This window comes from Sodiomyces alcalophilus, assembly GCF_042370955.1.
Source record: "Sodiomyces alcalophilus JCM 7366 unplaced genomic scaffold ACRALscaffold_11, whole genome shotgun sequence".
Lineage (NCBI taxonomy): Eukaryota > Fungi > Ascomycota > Sordariomycetes > Glomerellales > Plectosphaerellaceae > Sodiomyces > Sodiomyces alcalophilus.
Window position 1 is genome coordinate 277,946 of NW_027263542.1, and position 18,993 is coordinate 296,938.

The 18,993-nt window shown below is 47.4% G+C and overlaps 4 protein-coding genes across 4 annotated transcripts; all 4 read left to right on the forward strand.

Annotated features, from left to right (window-relative positions):
* Positions 1 to 4: 4 nt before the first annotated feature.
* On the forward strand, positions 5 to 1,822 carry ACRALDRAFT_1066325 (glycosyltransferase family 1 protein). Its single transcript, XM_071017324.1, has one exon. It carries the CDS (start codon positions 181 to 183, stop codon positions 1,633 to 1,635), a length of 1,455 nt encoding a protein of 484 aa, XP_070870876.1. The 5' UTR covers positions 5 to 180; the 3' UTR covers positions 1,636 to 1,822.
* Positions 1,823 to 2,153: 331 nt separating this feature from the next.
* Positions 2,154 to 3,242, forward strand: ACRALDRAFT_1073155 (uncharacterized protein; the record flags this gene model as incomplete). Its single annotated transcript, XM_071018072.1, has 1 exon — positions 2,154 to 3,242. One exon carries the CDS (start codon positions 2,154 to 2,156, stop codon positions 3,240 to 3,242), a length of 1,089 nt encoding a protein of 362 aa, XP_070870877.1.
* A 1,714-nt stretch (positions 3,243 to 4,956) lies between these two features.
* On the forward strand, positions 4,957 to 5,452 carry ACRALDRAFT_1066326 (uncharacterized protein). The gene has a single exon (XM_071017325.1). The coding sequence runs from the start codon at positions 4,970 to 4,972 to the stop codon at positions 5,303 to 5,305; it is 336 nt and encodes a 111-aa protein (XP_070870878.1). The 5' UTR covers positions 4,957 to 4,969; the 3' UTR covers positions 5,306 to 5,452.
* A 782-nt stretch (positions 5,453 to 6,234) lies between these two features.
* On the forward strand, positions 6,235 to 7,869 carry ACRALDRAFT_1037727 (uncharacterized protein; the record flags this gene model as incomplete). The annotated part of the gene is made up of 2 exons (XM_071015071.1): positions 6,235 to 6,763; positions 6,830 to 7,869. The coding sequence occupies 2 exons, from the start codon at positions 6,235 to 6,237 to the stop codon at positions 7,867 to 7,869; spliced, it is 1,569 nt and encodes a 522-aa protein (XP_070870879.1).
* Between the last annotated feature and the right edge of the window lie 11,124 nt (positions 7,870 to 18,993).

Consider the following 18,993-nt stretch of genomic DNA (forward strand, 5'->3'; position numbering starts at 1 on the left):
AAGAGGAATAGAAAAGAAGAACAAAGAACAGTCACGACGACACAACCAGACCAGACGAGACACCACAGGACTTGCGTGGTTCCGAGGCAGGCTTGGCCATTGATTGACGATAGGGCACTTTCATTAAAGGGAGCGAGGTGATTGTTACGATCAGGGAAGATCCCCTCGCAGAACATTACGATGGCGACCAACGGCGACATCTTGGCCGCTGCCGTCAATGGCACCAACGGCATTACCAACGGCACCGCCAATGGCATCAACGGCACCACCAATGGCATCGCAAATGGCATCACCGACAACATCACCAATGGCACCACCAAACCGCACCTCCTCTTTTGCGCCCTCCCGGGTCCCGGCCACACCCTACCCCTCCTGCAGATCGCCGAGGAAATGTCCGCACGGGGCTACAACGTCAGCTTCCTAGGCGGCAAGGAGTTCTTCCCCAAGATTGAAAAGATGGGCGCCGAGCCCATCGAAGCCGCCTCCTTCTTCCCCATGGAGCTGTTCAAAGTCCGCGCCGCCGTCCCCGAAGGCTTCCTCAAGCTCGTCTTCGACATCGAAAAGGTCTTCATGAACTACATCCCCACCGCATTCAACCAGCTAAAGGACGCCCTCGAGATGCTGCGCCGCCGCCACCCGGGCCGCGAGGTCGTCGTCGTCCACGAGTCGTACTACTTCGGCGCCCTCCCCTTCATGTACGGCGCCCCGCTCCCCGAGGGCTTCGACAAGTTCCCCCGCACCCTCAACATCCACATCGGCCCCGTCTGGACCTCCAGCAAGGACACCGCCCCCTTCGGCCCGGGCCTGCACCCGGACACCACGCCCTCCGGCCAGGCCCGCAACCTCCTCCTCAACGACCTCATGTACGGGCCCGACATGCTCTTCAAATCGGCCACCGACACCCTCGCCAAGATCATGACCGCCGCCGGAGCCAACCACTTCCCCGTCCGCTCCCTCAACTTCCTCGACGCCGTCATGCAGAGCTACGACGTTACCCTCCAGCTCAGCGCCCCGAGCCTCGAGTACCCCCGCTCCGACCTGCACCCGTCCATCAAGTTCGCCGGCTGGCCGCCCGGGAAGCCCACCAACACCGACTCCGACCACCCCGACTGGTGGGCCGACGTCGTCCGCGGCGACAAGAAGGTCATCGCCGTGTCGCAGGGCACCGTCGCCACCGAGTACGGCAACCTCCTCATCCCGGCCATCCAGGGCCTCGCCCACCGCGACGACGTGCTCGTCATCGCCCTGCTGGGCTCGAGGGGCCGCACCTTGGAAGACGTTCCCATCCCCGCCAACACCCGCGTCGTCGACTACTTCTCCTACGACGTGTTGCTCAAGAAGGCCGACGTCTGGGTCATGAACGCCGGCTGGGGCGGCTTCCAGCAGGGCGTCGTCAACGGCGTCCCCATGGTGCTGGCCGGCAACACCGAGGACAAGCCCGAGGTCGCCGCCCGGGCTGCCTACAGCGGCGTCGCCATCGATCTCAAGACCGGCAAGGCCACGCCCGAGGCCATTGCTGGGGCTGTCGGCGAGATTCTGGCCAATGACAAGTACAAGAAGCGCGCCATGACCATCAAGGCCGAGACTGAGGCGCTCCCGACCTATGATATCATTGAGGAGCACATCCGCGCGTGAGGCGTTGCACAGTATCTACAGGCATGTGTTGATTTGGTTATGGTGGAAAAATCCGTAATGGTCGTATGGCTATTCAAGGCGATGGGAGTTTGGGGTTTACAAGGTTACATATCACGATAGACGTTGATGTCTTTTCCTAGATTTACTTTATGAATTGTCCTTGGGCAAGAATTTGAGTCTTTATTCTTCACTGCTGTGCCAACTAAATTGTATCGATGCTCTTTCTCGCTGGTAAGACGATCTTTTCAGTCTTTGTTAGAGTGATGGCATCGCCAACGGATTCCAACAAAGACGTCGCCCTTGAACAATACTCTTACATCCGTCTATTCCACGAACAGAACCAGTCTCCAAGGTCATTCTAATTGCTACAACTTGGCATCACTATTTAGATTCAATCGTATTGATTTACACAACCTAACATGCTGATCATACGTATAAATATGCTCCGTCTCATCGTTCTGTCCACGTCAACCATCATCACCACTCAATACAACCGCCAAAACATACACAAAGGTAATATGTACTCCAACCTCCGATCAGACCATCGGGCCCCAAACAGATATCATAATGTCCCCCCCGCCGCCCGACTCCCAACTCTCCCCATCGAGGTCCGCGAAAACGTCGTGAGACACTATGTTAACGACCAGGAATCAGAGCTAGTATGGAACGACGACGGCACCCCCGCAAACCAGATCCGCCCGCCGCTGCGCCACATGCGCCGACCCGTCTACCCCAGCATCCAGTGGTGGCACCCGCAACGCCACATCATGGACGGCGCCGACGTGCGGAACCACCCCACCAACGACCGCCGACCGGGCCGTGAAGAAACCCCCGACATCCGCCGCGAGGTCCTCGCCAACCTGGTCCCCCTGCTCAGCACGAACCGCGAGATGCGCGTCCACGCCGTGCGCTCCTTCTGGGACGAGACGTGGGTCAACGTCGAGATCTCGTCCGGCCGGCACAGCATCGAGTACACCGAGCTCCCCAACGGGGGCTACTTCCCTACACCCGTCGTCACGTCCGGATCCGATAGCCGCCTGCGCAGTCTCGTGCGGCAGCTTTCCGAGCCCGTGGCCCCGATGGTCACCGTGCCGACCATCACGCCCCATGCGACGCTGGGGGACCACATCCGCCGGTTGAGTATCCGCTTCGACCACGCCTTGCCGCCGTACAGCGGTCGGCAGGAACTGGTGGCGCCGTGGGAAAGCATGGTTCTGAATAGGAACATCCGGGAACTGCTGCTGCGCACGCCCAATGTTCGTTGTTTGGAGCTGTACTTTGACACGGACGATACATTGCAAGGCATTGACGACGACGGCGTGCTGGAGGCCATCGCGGAAGTCTTGGACGAGCGGATTTCTCGGCAGGACAGGCTTCCGTTGAGGTCTATCGTCTTTCGTGGCGGCGAGTGCCGCGATGTAGTCCTCACCTGGCGTAGGCGGTTCCCGGGGATTCGGATTCACGGGCTCGTTTGGACGGTGAACCCGTACCTCATGGTTCATTACCAGCAGCGGTGGGTAGCGAACGAGTTGCCTATTTACACTGCGCCTCCGAGGTGGGTTGGGGACGACGAGGTGCTGGGGGAGGGGACGCCGGAGCAGGAGTAGCTATCATGCCTCTGGAAATCTACTTATAGGTAAGTGATTCTTCCATGAGATGTTTAGAAACGTTGATTCCGTCTAGGTAGGTTTGACAATCAACTCCCTAATCAACCCGGTACGAAAAAAGACGAAAGCCATACACTGATAGGCAGAACTAATATTTACAACTCTGATTCCAGAGACCAATACAACTGTAAGTGCCATTCTCCCTCCACCCATCCATGAGTCCAAACAATCGTCCCAACAGCGCGAACGAGGGTCTAGTCTTGAACATCCAGTGCTGTTGTACACGTGGTCATAGAAGAGTAGGTAATGATAGCTTGTAATATCTGCGCCTCGACATTGAATCTGAGAAGTTGTAAGATGACATTAGCGGGCCACTACTCACTCAGCCCTGATTCAGGGGCTTCTCAATCCGTCGCCGAGGAAGACGAGACGATTGAGTCTATATTCAGATGTCCGTTCTCCGTCTGTATATTTGGTCATTCTCAAGTCATTCATAATCGTAGTCATGGGCAAATGATGAGGCTTTTCATTTGCATTTGAAAGATCAACGCTCGGAGGGAAATATAGAGACAATATTCTTCTTAAAAAGGGGGAGAAAAAAAGAAATGAAAAAGAAAAGGGGTTGGAGAGAAAGTACCTAGGTACAACTTCCTGGCCGAATTGAAGCTTGGACCAACTGATCATACGGCTTACCTAATGAAAGAAAGAGTCGAATTATCATCTCGCGTACCTCTGAAATCTTTCCTCACTTCCTCACCACCACGGTAACCCTCGCCAACATGACCACAACATTACTTCCGTTCCTCTACCAGACGAGGACCCTTCTACGCGCTGGGAGTCTCCCACGGGCGATTCTCACAGTCCCGCCGCGCTCCCTCCACACATGCCACCGCCTGGCTCGCCGACCGCGCGACGATGACCTCGAGAACATTCCCTTCATATGGGATGACAAAGCCGAACAGGCCTACAAAGAAGAATTGGCAGCGAAGAGCGGGAGGAAGGATACCGGTGATGCCCGCGGCGAAGATGCCACGTCGACCATCACGCCAGCGGAGGAACGGACATTTCGCGACATCTTCACCAACATAGCTCGTGGCAGCGTCGCCCGCGCAGCGTCCAGCGCGCCCACCAACCCCGAGGAGATGAAAAGGACCCAATCGCGCATTCTCGACATCCTACGCGACGCCGCCGGCGAGGGTGGCCGCCAGACCGGTTCCCCAGCGGCCGACGCTCGCCCCGCCGCCGACGTTGACACCGACACCGAGTCGATCCCGGAGTGGATGATGAAGTACCCCCCGTCGCTGCGCAATTCTGCGCGCGCCGCTTTTGATTCCCTGGGTCCTCGCCGTAGGCAACCAGTACGCGAAGAGGAGGAGGAGGAAAGCATCGACTCTGGAGAAGCCGCCCACCAACCCGCGGAACATCAAACACTCCGGGACCAGGCTGTTCGGCGGATGGACGGCCTCCTTCGCGCGTGCCAGACGGATTTCGAGGTGTGGGATCTCCTGGAACACGAGGTCTTTTCTATGGCGAAGCGTCTGGGTATCATGGACCCGGCATCGCCATCTGCGGAACCAGCCACGCCCGAGCGAGACGCGGAGCAAAGCTCGTCTTCCGCCCCAGAGCTTTCCATCGAGACCCACGGTCCCCTCTACTCCGTGCACCTCCTACAATGCCTCCGGGCGCTCGACGGGGCCTTTTCCCGCCCCTCACCCCTGGCTCTGAGCATGCTCCCGCGTATCCGCGAGCTCGGCCTCGCGTCGTACGTCCTCGGCGCATCGACGCCCTTTTATAACAAACTGTGCGTCATCATGTGGCGGCGTCACGGCGACGTGCGTGGCGTCATCACCCTCCTCCGGGAGATGATGTACGTCGGCTTGAGCTTCGACCAAGACACTCTCGACCTGGTGCACGAGATGGAGACGGCGCTGGACGCTCTGGGGCAGGACGGTTCGCGACCTTTCTCCAGGGTGTTGGCCACCATGCCCGACTATAGCCTCGACGTCCAGTCGCAGCTTGCGAAGCTTGCCAACAAGGTTGAAGCGGCTGTTCAGTCGAGGTAGGGGATTGCCTGGGCTTACCAGTACTGTACTTTACCATTGTATTACTACCATATACCATACTGCCATAACGAACACGCTCGTTGTGTGAGGGGTCGGAGTGACAAGGCAGATAATCTTCCATTACGCCACGGCGCTGGGACCGTTTGCAATTCGCTTTGCTCGTTCTGACTGTCCACGAAGTAGAGGTCCAAGTTGTCCTGCGATTCGTCTGGTGATGCGGTCCCCGTTGTGACCCCGTCGTATGGTCTGCCAGGTAAGCAGAACGAAAGACGATTCTAGTCAAACTTTTAACTGAGAGGCTCCGCTGGAACAAATTACATGCAACTCGGACCCGGGATTGGAAGTCGAAATGGAGCAAAGCGTGTTAGGATCGGTCCTGTGAGAAGAGAGCAGACAACTGTCAAGCCTCCGAGTGAAGCCAGTGCACAGTGCAATAATACATACTGTAGTACTAATACATACCTAGGTACTGTACTTCATGTCTTCCCGCACGGACCAAGACCAAAGCGCGCGTCGAATTCAATTAACGCGTCACTCGTTCGCATCACGTCGCATCGTTCGTCTCCGGGCCTAGCTCCTGCGACGTTCTCGATATTTGCGCACCTGCTCTGTTACATTGCTGGGTACTGTCTCCATCGCTTTCAAACATACATGCACCTTCTTCAACCCTCACTTGACGTCAAATTATTCAAATCAGCTGCCATCATCCCCCCCACGTCAGCGTTCCACCCATGCGCAAATTCCTCGTGCCGAAAGACGTGCCGAAAGACGAGAGAGCCACCATGCCCGTCGTTAGAAGATCAAGCCGAAGGGTAAATGGCGTCAAGGAAGAGGAGGGGGGACAGGACGAGGTATCCGGGGACAATGAGGCGAAAGAAGAACATGCCGTCAAAGAAGAGGAAGAAAACAAAAAGACCACCCGGGGAGGGATGAGCGCATTCGAGCGCCGGAGACTCGAGAATATCGCAGCGAACCAGGCACTCCTCAAAGACTTGTCCGTCACGGCAAGCAAGATCCTGCCACGGGCCAAGGCCAGCCCTTCCGCTTCGTCCGGGAGGACGTCTCGGTCTGGGGCGGCGTCGCGAAAACGTGAGGCGCCCGTTAAGCGCGAGGCGCCCATGCCCACACGACGCAGCTCTCGCGTGGCCGGTCTCCAGGCCGATTCCGAGGACGGCAAGCGCAAACTCGACCAGGTTGTCGCGACAGAGTCGCCCTTGGAGAGGGCAAAGAAGATGCGCATCTCGGGCGATCTGAACCTGGGAGACGCTCTTGTCGAGGGGAAGAAGTGGAGTGCCGGGCTGGACGGGCTGGTGGGGCTTAAGGGTCTGTCGCATGGTGCCCAGCCGGGTTTCCGCACCTTTACCGATGAGGATATCAAGAATACGACAGATGAGGACTTGAAGGCTTTGAGGTTGCGCATGAATGGCCTTAAATTGTACGAGAAGTGGCTTCCTAATGGTATGTTGGCTCACTTTTATTTCCTTCTCTTTTTTTCCTGCGTACTTATATTCACCCACCTGACAGATATCAAAATCACACCGCAACGAGTATACTCTCTGGGTTTCCACCCCACGGAAGAGAAACCCGTCATTTTCGCCGGCGATAAAGAGGGCGCGGTCGGCGTGTTTGATGCCTCGCAAGATGGCCCCGAGCCCCCTGCCGACCTAGACGAAGACGAAGACTGGGACGTGCCCAACCCGGTGATAGGCGCGTTCAAGCTGCATACCAAGACGATAACATCTCTCGTATTTTCCCCCACAGACGCGAATGCGGTCTTTACGTCATCGTACGATTCGACAATCCGCAAACTCGACCTGGACAAGGGTGTCTCGGTGCAAATCTTCGCGCCCGCAGACTTGATGGAGGACATGTCCATGTCAGCCATGGATATGCCGACCAACGACCCCAACCTCCTCTTTTTTTCCACATTAGACGGCAGCCTCGGCAAGCACGACATCCGCGCCCCGTCCAGCGAACACGAAGTATGGTCTCTCTGCGCGAACAAAATCGGCGGCTTCTCCCTCCACCCAGCGCACCCGCACCTCGTGGCCACGGCGTCGTTGGATCGGACCCTCAAGATCTGGGACCTCCGAAAAATAAGCGGCAAGGGAGACGCGCGCCACCCCGCGCTGCTCGGGGAGCACAGGTCCCGGTTATCCGTATCGCACGCGGCGTGGAGCGGCGCGGGACACATTGCGACGTCGTCGTACGACGACACGGTCAAGATCTACGACTTTGGAAGCCGGGCGGGCGGCTGGGCCGCGGGGCAGGAACTCGGGGAGGACGAGATGGAGCCGACGCACGTGGTCCGGCACAACAACCAGACCGGGCGGTGGGTGACGATCCTCAAACCCAAGTGGCAGACGCGGCCGCGCGACGGGATCCAAAAGTTTGCCATTGGAAACATGAACCGGTTCGTGGACGTGTTCGCTGCGGATGGCGAGCAGCTCGCGCAGCTGGACGGGGACGGCATCACGGCTGTGCCGGCGGTGGCGCAGTTCCACCCGACGATGGATTGGGTTGCCGGAGGAAATAATTCGGGCAAGCTCACGCTGTGGATGTGATGAGATGGCGGCAGAGGGAGACGATTCGCATGATGCACAATACAGCAGCTACATATACCCGTGGACGAGAGACGGGAAAACGCCGTTTCCAGGAAGGCGTTGGGTTCGAGAAGCCATTTTTCTTGGCTTTGGTTACAGGTGCATAAGCAGAAGCGTTGAGACAGATCCCTGTACAAGTCGGCTTGGTTTGTCTTTCGGTTGGAGTCGCTGTCTTGAAGTTGAGGGACTGTTCGGACTCGACGTTTGATGCTCAGGCTATAAAATGCGGGCCATGGCTGACACCAGTCCAAGTACACCACCACCACGCCGATTTGTACAATTTGTACTTAGTATGTATTCGTACACGTGTACAGTTAAAAGTGAACAATACTGTTCCTTAGAGGTATCCAATCAAAACAGTGGCGGGCGGTTTTGTGAAGATTTGGCCGCACTGGCAGGACATCAACAGTACCTACCTACCCGGGAGGGGGGGGGTCCTGGACAGTATAACCCCTAGGCTAACTTGGCCTGGTCAGGTTACGTACTTCAATATGTTAAGACTATCATAACCAGGATCTAGGGTGTCCAGGCTGCTTACTATTTCGGGTCCCTACTATGTCACTCTCTTGCTTATATCACTATAGTTAGTATAGGGACGGCCAGATAGTGACTAGAGGGTACTAGTATAAAGGACTGGTTAGTGGGTCTACGCCTGGACAGTGCATTATAACCTGATAGTCTGTCTCGCCTTGATATTAGAGTCGTGACGGTTTAGGATGTTTACCGTATTATAATAACAGGAAAAAGAGGTTATATATCGGGGGTATATATCTAGATATTCCGGTATATATATAGTCACTTTGTATCTATGCTGTACCCCTCCTTTTTACCTTAGAATTCTAATATTGGAATATTCCTCTAAAGTACTAAGTCATATGCTAGTATAAACACACTATTTCTATAGCCTCCTTGAGAAGTCCTGGTCCTGAAATACGGCCACGCCTAATATTACCCTTATACTGCTGCTATAGAAGAGGTCTGCTATAGAAGAGGTTAGCTTAATAGGACTGCTTAATAGGACTCTGCCTACCTCTGTTATCGTGGAAGAGGTCCTGCTATGGAAGAGGTTAGCTTAATGGACTGCTGGATAGGACTGTTGGATGGGACTCTGTGGATAGGACTCTGCTTACCTCTGTTATCGTGGAAGAGGTCCTGCTGCTATGGAAGAGGTCCTGCTGCTATGGAAGAGGTCCTGCTATGGAAGGGGTCCTGCTGCTGTGGAAGAGGTCCTGCTGCTATGGAAGAGGTTAGCTTGATGGACTGCTGGATGGGACTATTAGATAGGACTCTGTGGATAGGACTCTGCTTACCTCTGTTATCGTGGAAGAGGTCCTGCTGCTATGGAAGAGGTCCTGCTGCTATAGAAGAGGTCCTGCTATAGAAGGGGTCCTGCTGCTATGGAAGAGGTCCTGCTGCTATGGAAGAGGTTAGCTTAATGGACTGCTGGATAGGACTATTAGATAGGACTCTGTGGATAGGACTCTGCTTACCTCTGTTATCGTGGAAGAGGTCCTGCTGCTATAGAAGAGGTCCTGCTGCTATGGAAGAGGTCCTGCTATGGAAGGGGTCCTGCTGCTATGGAAGAGGTCCTGCTGCTATGGAAGAGGTTAGCTTAATAGACTGCTGGATGGGACTATTGGATGGGACTCTGTGGATAGGACTCTGCTTACCTCTGTTATCGTAGAAGAGGTCCTGCTATAGAAGAGGTCCTGCTATGGAAGAGGTCCTGCTGCTATAGAAGAGGTTAGCTTGATGGGACTCTATGGATAGGACTCTGCTTACCTCTGTTATCGTGGAAGAGGCTGCTATGGAAGAGGTCTGCTACAGTTATTATAGAAAAGGAAGAAGACCTAACTATAGATGGTATAGAGGGGTGGATCGGAGACCTAGTGCCATGTCGTTAGGACGTCACGTGACGTTATAAGACGCGCGCTTTTTCATTTATCTTATACATTATATATACATAGCGACGCCACCCAGACATAGAGGATAAGGATTATCCTATACAATTATTATCCTTTTAACTCTAAGTTCTACCACGTTTATTATATTCGCTTCGTTTAAGCTACGTTGCCCTGATTAGAGTAGTATACACCTCCAGGAACTTCTTTTAAAGGTCTCCTTATTATATATATTATTTTAGTTATATACACTTCGTGGTCTTAAGCACTCCTATTATTAAAGACTTATCCGAGATTATACTACCTAAGCCGTTTTATATAATAACGGCTTCGCCTTTCTTTAATTAGTGCTCGGAGGCGGATTTATTTAGTGCCTAAGAAGTCCTAATCGTCTAATCAGGGTAACCGAAAGCACTTAAGGGGAGTTCTGGCCTACCTAAATAAACTACACGTTAATTACGGAAGTGGGAAGGGAAGTATACGGCTAAGGGGCCGAGATTAAAATAAAGTATTAATATTTAAAATTAGTATTAAGATTACGATAATAGCCTAGGAAACCTGCCCCCCTATATAGCCTTAATAAAAACCTAGTAACTAGAAAACGGGGACGGATCCTCCTTATTAAAAATAAGATAAGAGCTATAGACGGAGAGATAGGCCCCTACCACCGATAAGGTAAAGGTAGGAAAAAAAGCGAAAGATAGTTAAGAAAAAGGTATAATAAATAGAACGAAAAATAGATTAACTATAAGATAGATTCCAGATATAGTATAGATATAGATATAGAGGGCGTGCTCCTTTACCGGAATAGGAAAAGCTACGGATATAGACTATTAGGGGCCATAAAGCCTAGATATAAAAAAATCCTTTACTATAACCCTCTAAGTATAAAATAATAAAGGCATAGGGTTAACCTTATTATAATTAGGGTAATATAGGCCTATACGAATAGCGGTAAGTCCCTAGCCCTAAGAATTTTAAGAAAATCTAGTTATATAAGGCCCTAATAGTTAGAAGAACCTATTAAGGAGCCCCGAGATACCGCGCCCTTATAGACCCGGCGGTTAAGTAAACCTGCTAGTAGATCCCGGATATAACTTAAACTAATCTCCTATAACGGCTAGCGATACCTTATCCTATTCCTTATAGGTATCTCTATTAGTCTAACTATAGTAGGTTCCCTCCTAAGCCTTAGCGGAGAGTACTTATATTATATCCTTTAGGGCCCCTAAAAAAAGGGTTCCTCCTACCCCCTATCGCTAAATAAAATTATCCTTAGACTTATAGACTTAATACACGACTACTTCTTATTTCTTAACCCTTTCTTTTTTAAAGACCCTAATTCCCCTAATCTGCCTAAACCTATTATTATAATAGATTATCCCCCCCCCTTTTAATAATATAACGGCTTTATAATAGACTAATTATCACGACCCTCCCCCTATAGTTATAGTCTATAGCGACTCTAAGCCTAACGATAATAGTATATACGCGGCTATCCTAACCCTAGTGACCACGGTTACGCCTAATTAGGGTAACGCCGCTCCTATGGCTAACCCTCCTCTCGCGACCGCCTTACTTAGGTAAGGGGACGTAGACCCCGGTATCGGCTTATTAATAACCGTCTTTTACGGTTAGGGTATCCCGGTATCTAGCTACGGAGCTATATCGGCTTCCCCTTTACCTAGTTAGGATAACCCGAACCCTAGCGGCGGGCTAGCTCCCCCCGCTCCCCCTATTTCCCTTATTCCCCCTGTTTCCCCCGGACTAAGCGCTCCCTAGTAAGCCCACGCTCTTAGTATAGAGGTCGCGCCCCTTAACGATGTCCTAAAGAACTTTAAGGCGAGCCTTACTATAAAGACGCTCGCGGCTATCTACTAGTATATTAGCTTATACGATAATAAGAGGGATAAAGCTATTATTATATCTCGCGCGCCCCTGAACCCCTTTACTAATAGAGCCCCCCGCTTTAATAGGATAGCCCTATCCACCTTCCTTAGGGATTATTAAGACTACGCTAAGCTTAACCGCCTTAGTAAGGCTAATAAAATCTCCTATATTAGCCTATTCACGGAGGCTAATATCTATCCTACGGTTAATAAGATAATCCGACTAGTTAAAGTATCTAGTGGCTAATAAAAGAACCTAAAGTAACGACTTATTAATAAATACTCTTACCTAGACCCCGACTAATAGCTTAACCTATCCGATAAAATACGCTAACTATAACTTATATATAAATATAAAAAGGTTAAGATAGTCTAATAAGTTAAACGGCTATTAATAAGCGTTATAGTATAAAAGTTAAGAGCTAATAAAGTTAGCGGCACCTTTATTAAGGACTATAAGCTTTATAATATCTTCCTTACTATCCTATACCGAGATATTAATATATAGCTCGTAAATCGGATAAAGTATAAGTTTATTAACCTAAAGAACCGGCTATATAGGTATTACGACCTATCGGATATACTAAAAGAGTGGGTAGAAGACGTCTAGGCAGCCGACGGGCGGCCTATTAATAAAGTAGCGAATATTATAGATATTCCTACTCCTACGCTAACTACTAAACCGATACTAGCTATTACGCCTTAGCCTAATTAGGCTAACCCGATAACGTATACACCGATTATTTTATAGAGGCCTACTATAGTGCCTAAGCCGGCCGTGTAGATAAGGAGCGATATAAATAAGTTAACGGAGCTTTTAAAGAAGTGCGCTATCTTTATAGTTTATAATAATACGGGCATTATTAGGAACGCGGTTCCTTAAGTTATAGCCCTCTCGCGTCGAGTAGGAGCCGATAAGGTTAACGCGATCCTTGTTACCGACCCTTACTTAAAGACCCTATTCTATGCCGCTATAAAGCAGTCCACTTTAGAGAGGCAGGATACTACTCTAGTAGCTTATTATATTACCCCTAATTAGACTAATATCGGTATATATAAGGACAATATATAGTATAGGTAAGGGCTATTATAGTATAGAAACAGGAATTCCTACCCCTATTCCGGCGGCCTATTATAATACTACCCTATTAATAAATTACCCCTTTATTACTTTTATTATAGATAGGAGTATTACCGCTATAAGTAGTGCGCGGTACTATAACTAGATAAGACCTAGCACTTAGTTAGGTTTAGGTATCCCGACTACCTTACCTTAGACTAGAATAACGAGTAGTAGCCCTGCCCCTAGGATATATACCTTAAGCAGTAAGACTAGCCGTACCGGCGGTCCGTCCTTTACTAGCTTAGCACGCGCCTTTAAGGGAAGTATAAAGACCTAGCTAAAGCCCATTACGTTAACACTAACTCCGGAAGCCTCCCTATTAAGATAGAAGACGTTATACGAGTAACGTTAGAATATTATACTAGGCTAAAAGAGGAAAAAGCGAAGGCTAAGGCTCCCGTAGTAAGTATTAGCGTTAATTTCGTGTCTATTATATCCGATTATTAGTAGGCGGATATCTATACCGCGTCGAAGGATACTCGGAAAAAATAGCCCCCCTCTTAGCCTCTTTACACGACTAGGAGTAAGAGGATCGTTAAGCCTACTCCTAAGGTTATTTATTTCCTTAATTAGGTTATTAAATAACGCCCGCTAAAGTTAAACCCTAGTCCTAGCTACCGGGTCCCGACTCTACTTATAGCCGAAACCGTCGATAAAAAAGTGGATATAAATAAAGCGCCGATATAGTATAAATAATAGTAACCTAAGACTATTAGTAAACGTAAGCCTAGCTACTCTATAGATTAGCTTTATAACCTAAAGTAAGCTCGATTAGACCTAGATAAGTAAATCAGGGACCTCCGTATTAAGGTTCCTATCTAGTACCACTTTCTTACTAACCCGGATATAAAGCTAAGAAATAATAAGAGGATACACGCCGCTAAGACTAATTAGCTATAGCGCGAGATTATTTATTTAACCGCTAATAAAGCTTTTTTCCTTAATAGACGTGGTCCCCTTAGTATACCTCCTCCCCCACCTTTATCTAAGGGATACACCGTCTTATTCTCCCGACCTAACGATATTAGCTTAAGTACCCTTATTATCGTTAAAAGAGAGGTACTCCCTAAAACCGATAACCCCCTGGTTATTACCCGGTATATAGTCTTAAAGTATAGGCTTACTCGAAAAGGTACCGTGATATATAACCCTAACGTTTTTATAAAGGCTATTATCGATATAAGGGCTACCTTTAATACTATCTTTATAAACACTATAAAACGCTTTAGTTTAGAATATCGTATTAGCTAGACCGAGATCCGAATTAAGGGCGTTAATAACCGGGAGGGGTAACCGTATATTAGATACCTTAAGGAGCGTTTATAGGTCGGCGAGTAGAGTAGCGTGTTTAACTTCTAAGTTCTCCCCGGTCTAGGGCCCGATATACTATTTAGTATACTATAGATCTAGGAGACTAAAGCGTCCTTTTTTTTCTAGGATAATTAGATCGATACTAACTTTATACTTAGTAACGCCTATATTCTTATACCTATCGCTTATTATAAGTGGATTAAGGAGATACTAAGGAACTAAAACTAGCCGAACTATAAGGCTAATAATAGGCGTTAGATCGATAAGGATCGGTCTAATCAGGCTAATTACTATTAGCTTTAGGATAGCGACCCTACCTATTAGCCTAAGGCCGCTACCTTATTATCCGTTAAGGAAAAGGCTAACTATTACCTTTTAGATATTCTAAAGGAGGGTAATAAGATTTAATATATAATTAGGAACGCCGATATAGCGTTTTTAGTAGCCTTTATATTCTTTAAGGAGATTAAGCCACTTTTGCTAAGGGTATACGTGGCCTCGAGGGCGATACTATAGAATTAGGGCTAAGGGTATAGGAAATACAATAAAAAAGCCCGATAATACTATAAACACCGTTTTCTTCCTCTACTACTATATTTTTCTATAAGTCCTTATTATAGTTACCCTAATTAGCCTAATTTATACTAAACTATTTATACTAATTTTAAGTCGGAAGCGTGGAAATCTTATTAGTCGTTAGCGTTATTAGCTCTAAGGGCTAAAGACGCGTGTATTACTAGCGCCGCCGTAGTGGCCGTGAAGAAGCTATAGACCGCGAAAAGGAAAAAGCATTAGGACCTAATCGAAGAGGCACACCACGGACCTAATTAGACTATCTATACTATATATAAGCCGAAAGCCCTTAAGATTTACCCTATTAACGACGCGCTATCCGATAATTCCGTCCCTAAAGGCGACCCCCTTTAGAAGTAGAAGATCTTAGCGGAAATCCCCGAGGATATATAGGAATAGGAAGACGACCGTTTTATTAGCCTAATCACCCTAAAGTTCTCTAAGATTACCCCTTACTCGAGATTTACGGAAAAGTAACTTAAAGATATCTTAGACTCTACCGACTATCTACTACCTATAGAAAAAGAGCTCTTAATAAAGACCCTCCTAAACCACGAAGCTGCCTTTACGTGGGATTAGTAGGAATATAGAAGGCTTAACCCTAGAGTCGCCCCGCCGTAAAAGATTAAGGTGGTTCCGTATAAGGTATAGTAAGCGAAAGGGATCCTTATCCCGAGAGCCCTAGAGTCTATTATCGTTAAGATAATTAAGGATAGGAAGGATAAGGGGGTTATTAAGGAAAGCCACGCGGCCTACTATAACCCCTGGTTCTTTATAAAGAAGAAAGACGGTAATATACGCCTTATTAACTCTGCTACTAAGATTAACGCTATTACCCTACACGATACCTTTATCCCGCCTAGGGCTAACGAGTTTTCCGAGGACTTCGGTATATATAAGATAGTTTCCTTTCTAGATTTCTTCTCCGGCTACGATTAGGTTACCCTTAATAAGGAATTAAGGGATTTAATAACCTTCGCTATGGTTTTAGGACTTTTTAGGATATACACCCTTCTATAAGGGGCGACTAACTTAATAGCCTAATTTATACGTATTATAACCCGTATCCTATATAACCTTATTCCCTAGTGCTATTAACCCTTTATTAACGATATCGTGGTTAAAGGGCTAACTATTACCTATAATAATACCCTGATTAGGCCTAGAATTCGCCGCTATATAGCCGAGTATATTAGTAATATCGATAAAGTCCTTCTTAATATAGAGCTCGCTAAAGGCACTATAGCTAGCGCTAAAAGCTAATAGTATTAAAAAGCGGCTATTATTATAGGCTATATATACGGAACTAATAATCGTTCCCCTAAGCAGGCTAAGGTAGCTAAGTTAACTAAATAGTAGAAGTGCCGGACTATTTCCGAAGTCCGTTTTTTTCTTAGTCTCGCTACCTTTTACCGTATCTGGATTTACCGCTTTACTATTATCGCGGGGCCGTTAATAGACCTACTAAAGAAGACTTCCGTCTTCTTATAAAGCGAGCCTTAATAGTACGCTATAAATACTCTTAAGGTTACCCTGACCTCTATACTAGTTCTGATTACTATTAAGTATAGTAAAGGGGCCGGTATTATCTATATAATCGTCGATATATATATTAAGGGCTAGGGCGGGATCTTAGGCTAGTATATTAATAGGAAGAGAGCTATTGCCCGGTACGAAAGCGGTAAATAGAACCCGGTAAAGAAGGTCTATAATACCGGTAAGCTAGAACTAAGGGGAGTATTAAAAGTGCTTCGCCGACTTCGTAACTATCTTTATAAAGTCCGCTTTATACTAAAAATAGATACTTAAGCCTTAGTATCCTAGCTTAGTGGTTCTGCCACGGACCTACCTAGCGTATTTATTACTTAGTAGATTACCTAGATCCGACTCTTCGACTTTAAGGTTAAGTATATTAAAAGGACTAAGAACACTATAGCCGACGGACTTTTAAGGATACCTGCTACTCCGTTTAATTAGGCTAACGACGCTATAGAGGGAGATATTAACGACTTTATTAATAGCCGAATCTTCCTTATAGATACGGATAAAAGGTTTAATAACCCTACCCTAGCTAAAAACGTTTTAGACCTAGACGTTACCTAGAGCCAGTTCTTTTAATAAATAGCCTTATATTTAATAAGCCTACGGATACCCTTTAGAATAGACCCTTATAACGCCCGCCGTGTCCGAGATCGGTCGACCTATATTTTCGTAAAGGACGGTCTATTATAGACGAGAGTTACTAAAAAAGATTCGACTCCTAAGAGGTGGATTAATAATAAAGAGACTTAGGTTACCCTGATTAGGAGGGCCTACGACGAGTTAGGCTATTATATAAGGGACAGGACGTACTAGAAGCTTACCCCCTTATATACTTAGGACAGGATCTATAAGCAGACTAAGGAGGTTATTAAAGTATACGCCGAGTATTAGAGCCGCTAAGGCAAAGCACGCGAGGATCCCCTAATCGCTACTTAACTACCTTAATAAGTCCTCCCCTTTATATAGGTAAGTCTCGATATTTAGTATCTTAACGGGTACTACTTAGTAAAAGCTTAATAGATATTCACGGGATAGGTCGAAGCCTGTCTACTATAGAAGAATATATCACGAGCTATCGCGATATTCTTATAGGAAGACGTTATCTGCCGGTATAGGCTATACTAGTATATTATCGTGGACGGAGGTCCTAAGAATAAGGGTAGTATAATTAAGCTAAATTGGGTATACCTAATAAAGCGGAAGGTTGTCTCTGCCTACTACCCCCGCGCTAATAATCTAAATAAGGTAGGATATAAGCCTATCGCCTATACGCTGGCTATCTAGTAGAAGATTTACCGCGGTATATTATATAAGATCCTGCCTATAATCCTTTTCGCGGACCGTATAATTATCCGAGTATCTATAGGGAGGACCCCCTTTTACCTCCTTTATAGCTATAAGGCTATCACGCCTATAAAGACGACCTGCCTTACTTAGAGAGTGCTTAACTAGGGCCGCGTTAAGACCCCTAAGGAAGAGATATTGCTACGCCTAAGGGCCTTCGCCTAGTTAGAAGCCGACCGGAGGACTATTACCAATATAGTTAATAAGTAACGGTAGTAAAAGACGGACTCTATTAACCGTTTAAAAGTTAGGACCCTGCGTAAATAAAGACTCCGAGTCGGCGACCTTATCCTTATATATAATACTAAGCTGGCTATCGATATAAGCCGCGATAAGAAGCTGGATTACCGCTAGAATAGCCTATTTCGTATTATATCGTCTAATTAGGATAATAAGACCTTTAGGTTACCGACTTTATTAGGGGAAGAGCTCTAGGGCGTTACTTTTACCGCTAACCGCCTTAAGAAATTTATTTAGGATAAAGACGGATACTAGGAGCTAGAGGACTAGACGATACTAGAAAGGGACTGCGCTAGAGAACTAATAATTATATACCCTGCCCGCGGCGTTCTTATCGATAAAAAGCTAGTTAAAGCACCCCTCCTCCTAGGTAAATCCACTAATAAAGATACTAGGGCCGAGGATAATAAGCGTTAAGATAACGCTAGTTCCCCTGATTAGACCGTTAACGCACTCTTATAACGGTTAGTAAGACTTTGGGATATACTAGGCGAGTATTATAAGAGGTTAGAAGCGGAGCTCCGGAAAGCGACGTAATTAGGAAGAGTCGAAGTCTATATCCCTAGAGATCCTAACTTTAACCTAAGTAAGTATAAGGACTATATAGGAACCTTATATTTTATTCCCTATTATTACTTCCTACCTAGTTAACCTAATCGTGGTAATACTATACTTAATAAGAGTCTTATATATAGTATTAGGGCCGAGGATATATAAGGCACCGCTATCTGCTTATTATTAAAACCTAACTATTACCCCCTAAAACGAAAATACCACTTTTAGGACTCCTTAACTCGCTTTTTTTCCTATTTCTCTCCTATTTACCCTTTATTACCCTGATTACCCTATTCCACGCCCTTTTACTTATTATTTTATTTATTAGTTCCTTTTATTTATATTTTATTATCACTATTTTCTGTTTATACGCACTAACTAAGTAGATACCGTAAAAATATATCCACTAAATATCTTTATTATTTATCTATCTTTTCTTTACCCGTTTACGCCCCGTACCGAAATAAAATATCCTAATTATACTAAGGTTACCCTGATTATAGTAATTATTACCCGAATCACCTATCTATATTTTACTCCGGCTTACTTTTATAGTCACTATTACTAGGGCTATATACTTCCGACTTATACCGCTAAACCTAAGCCC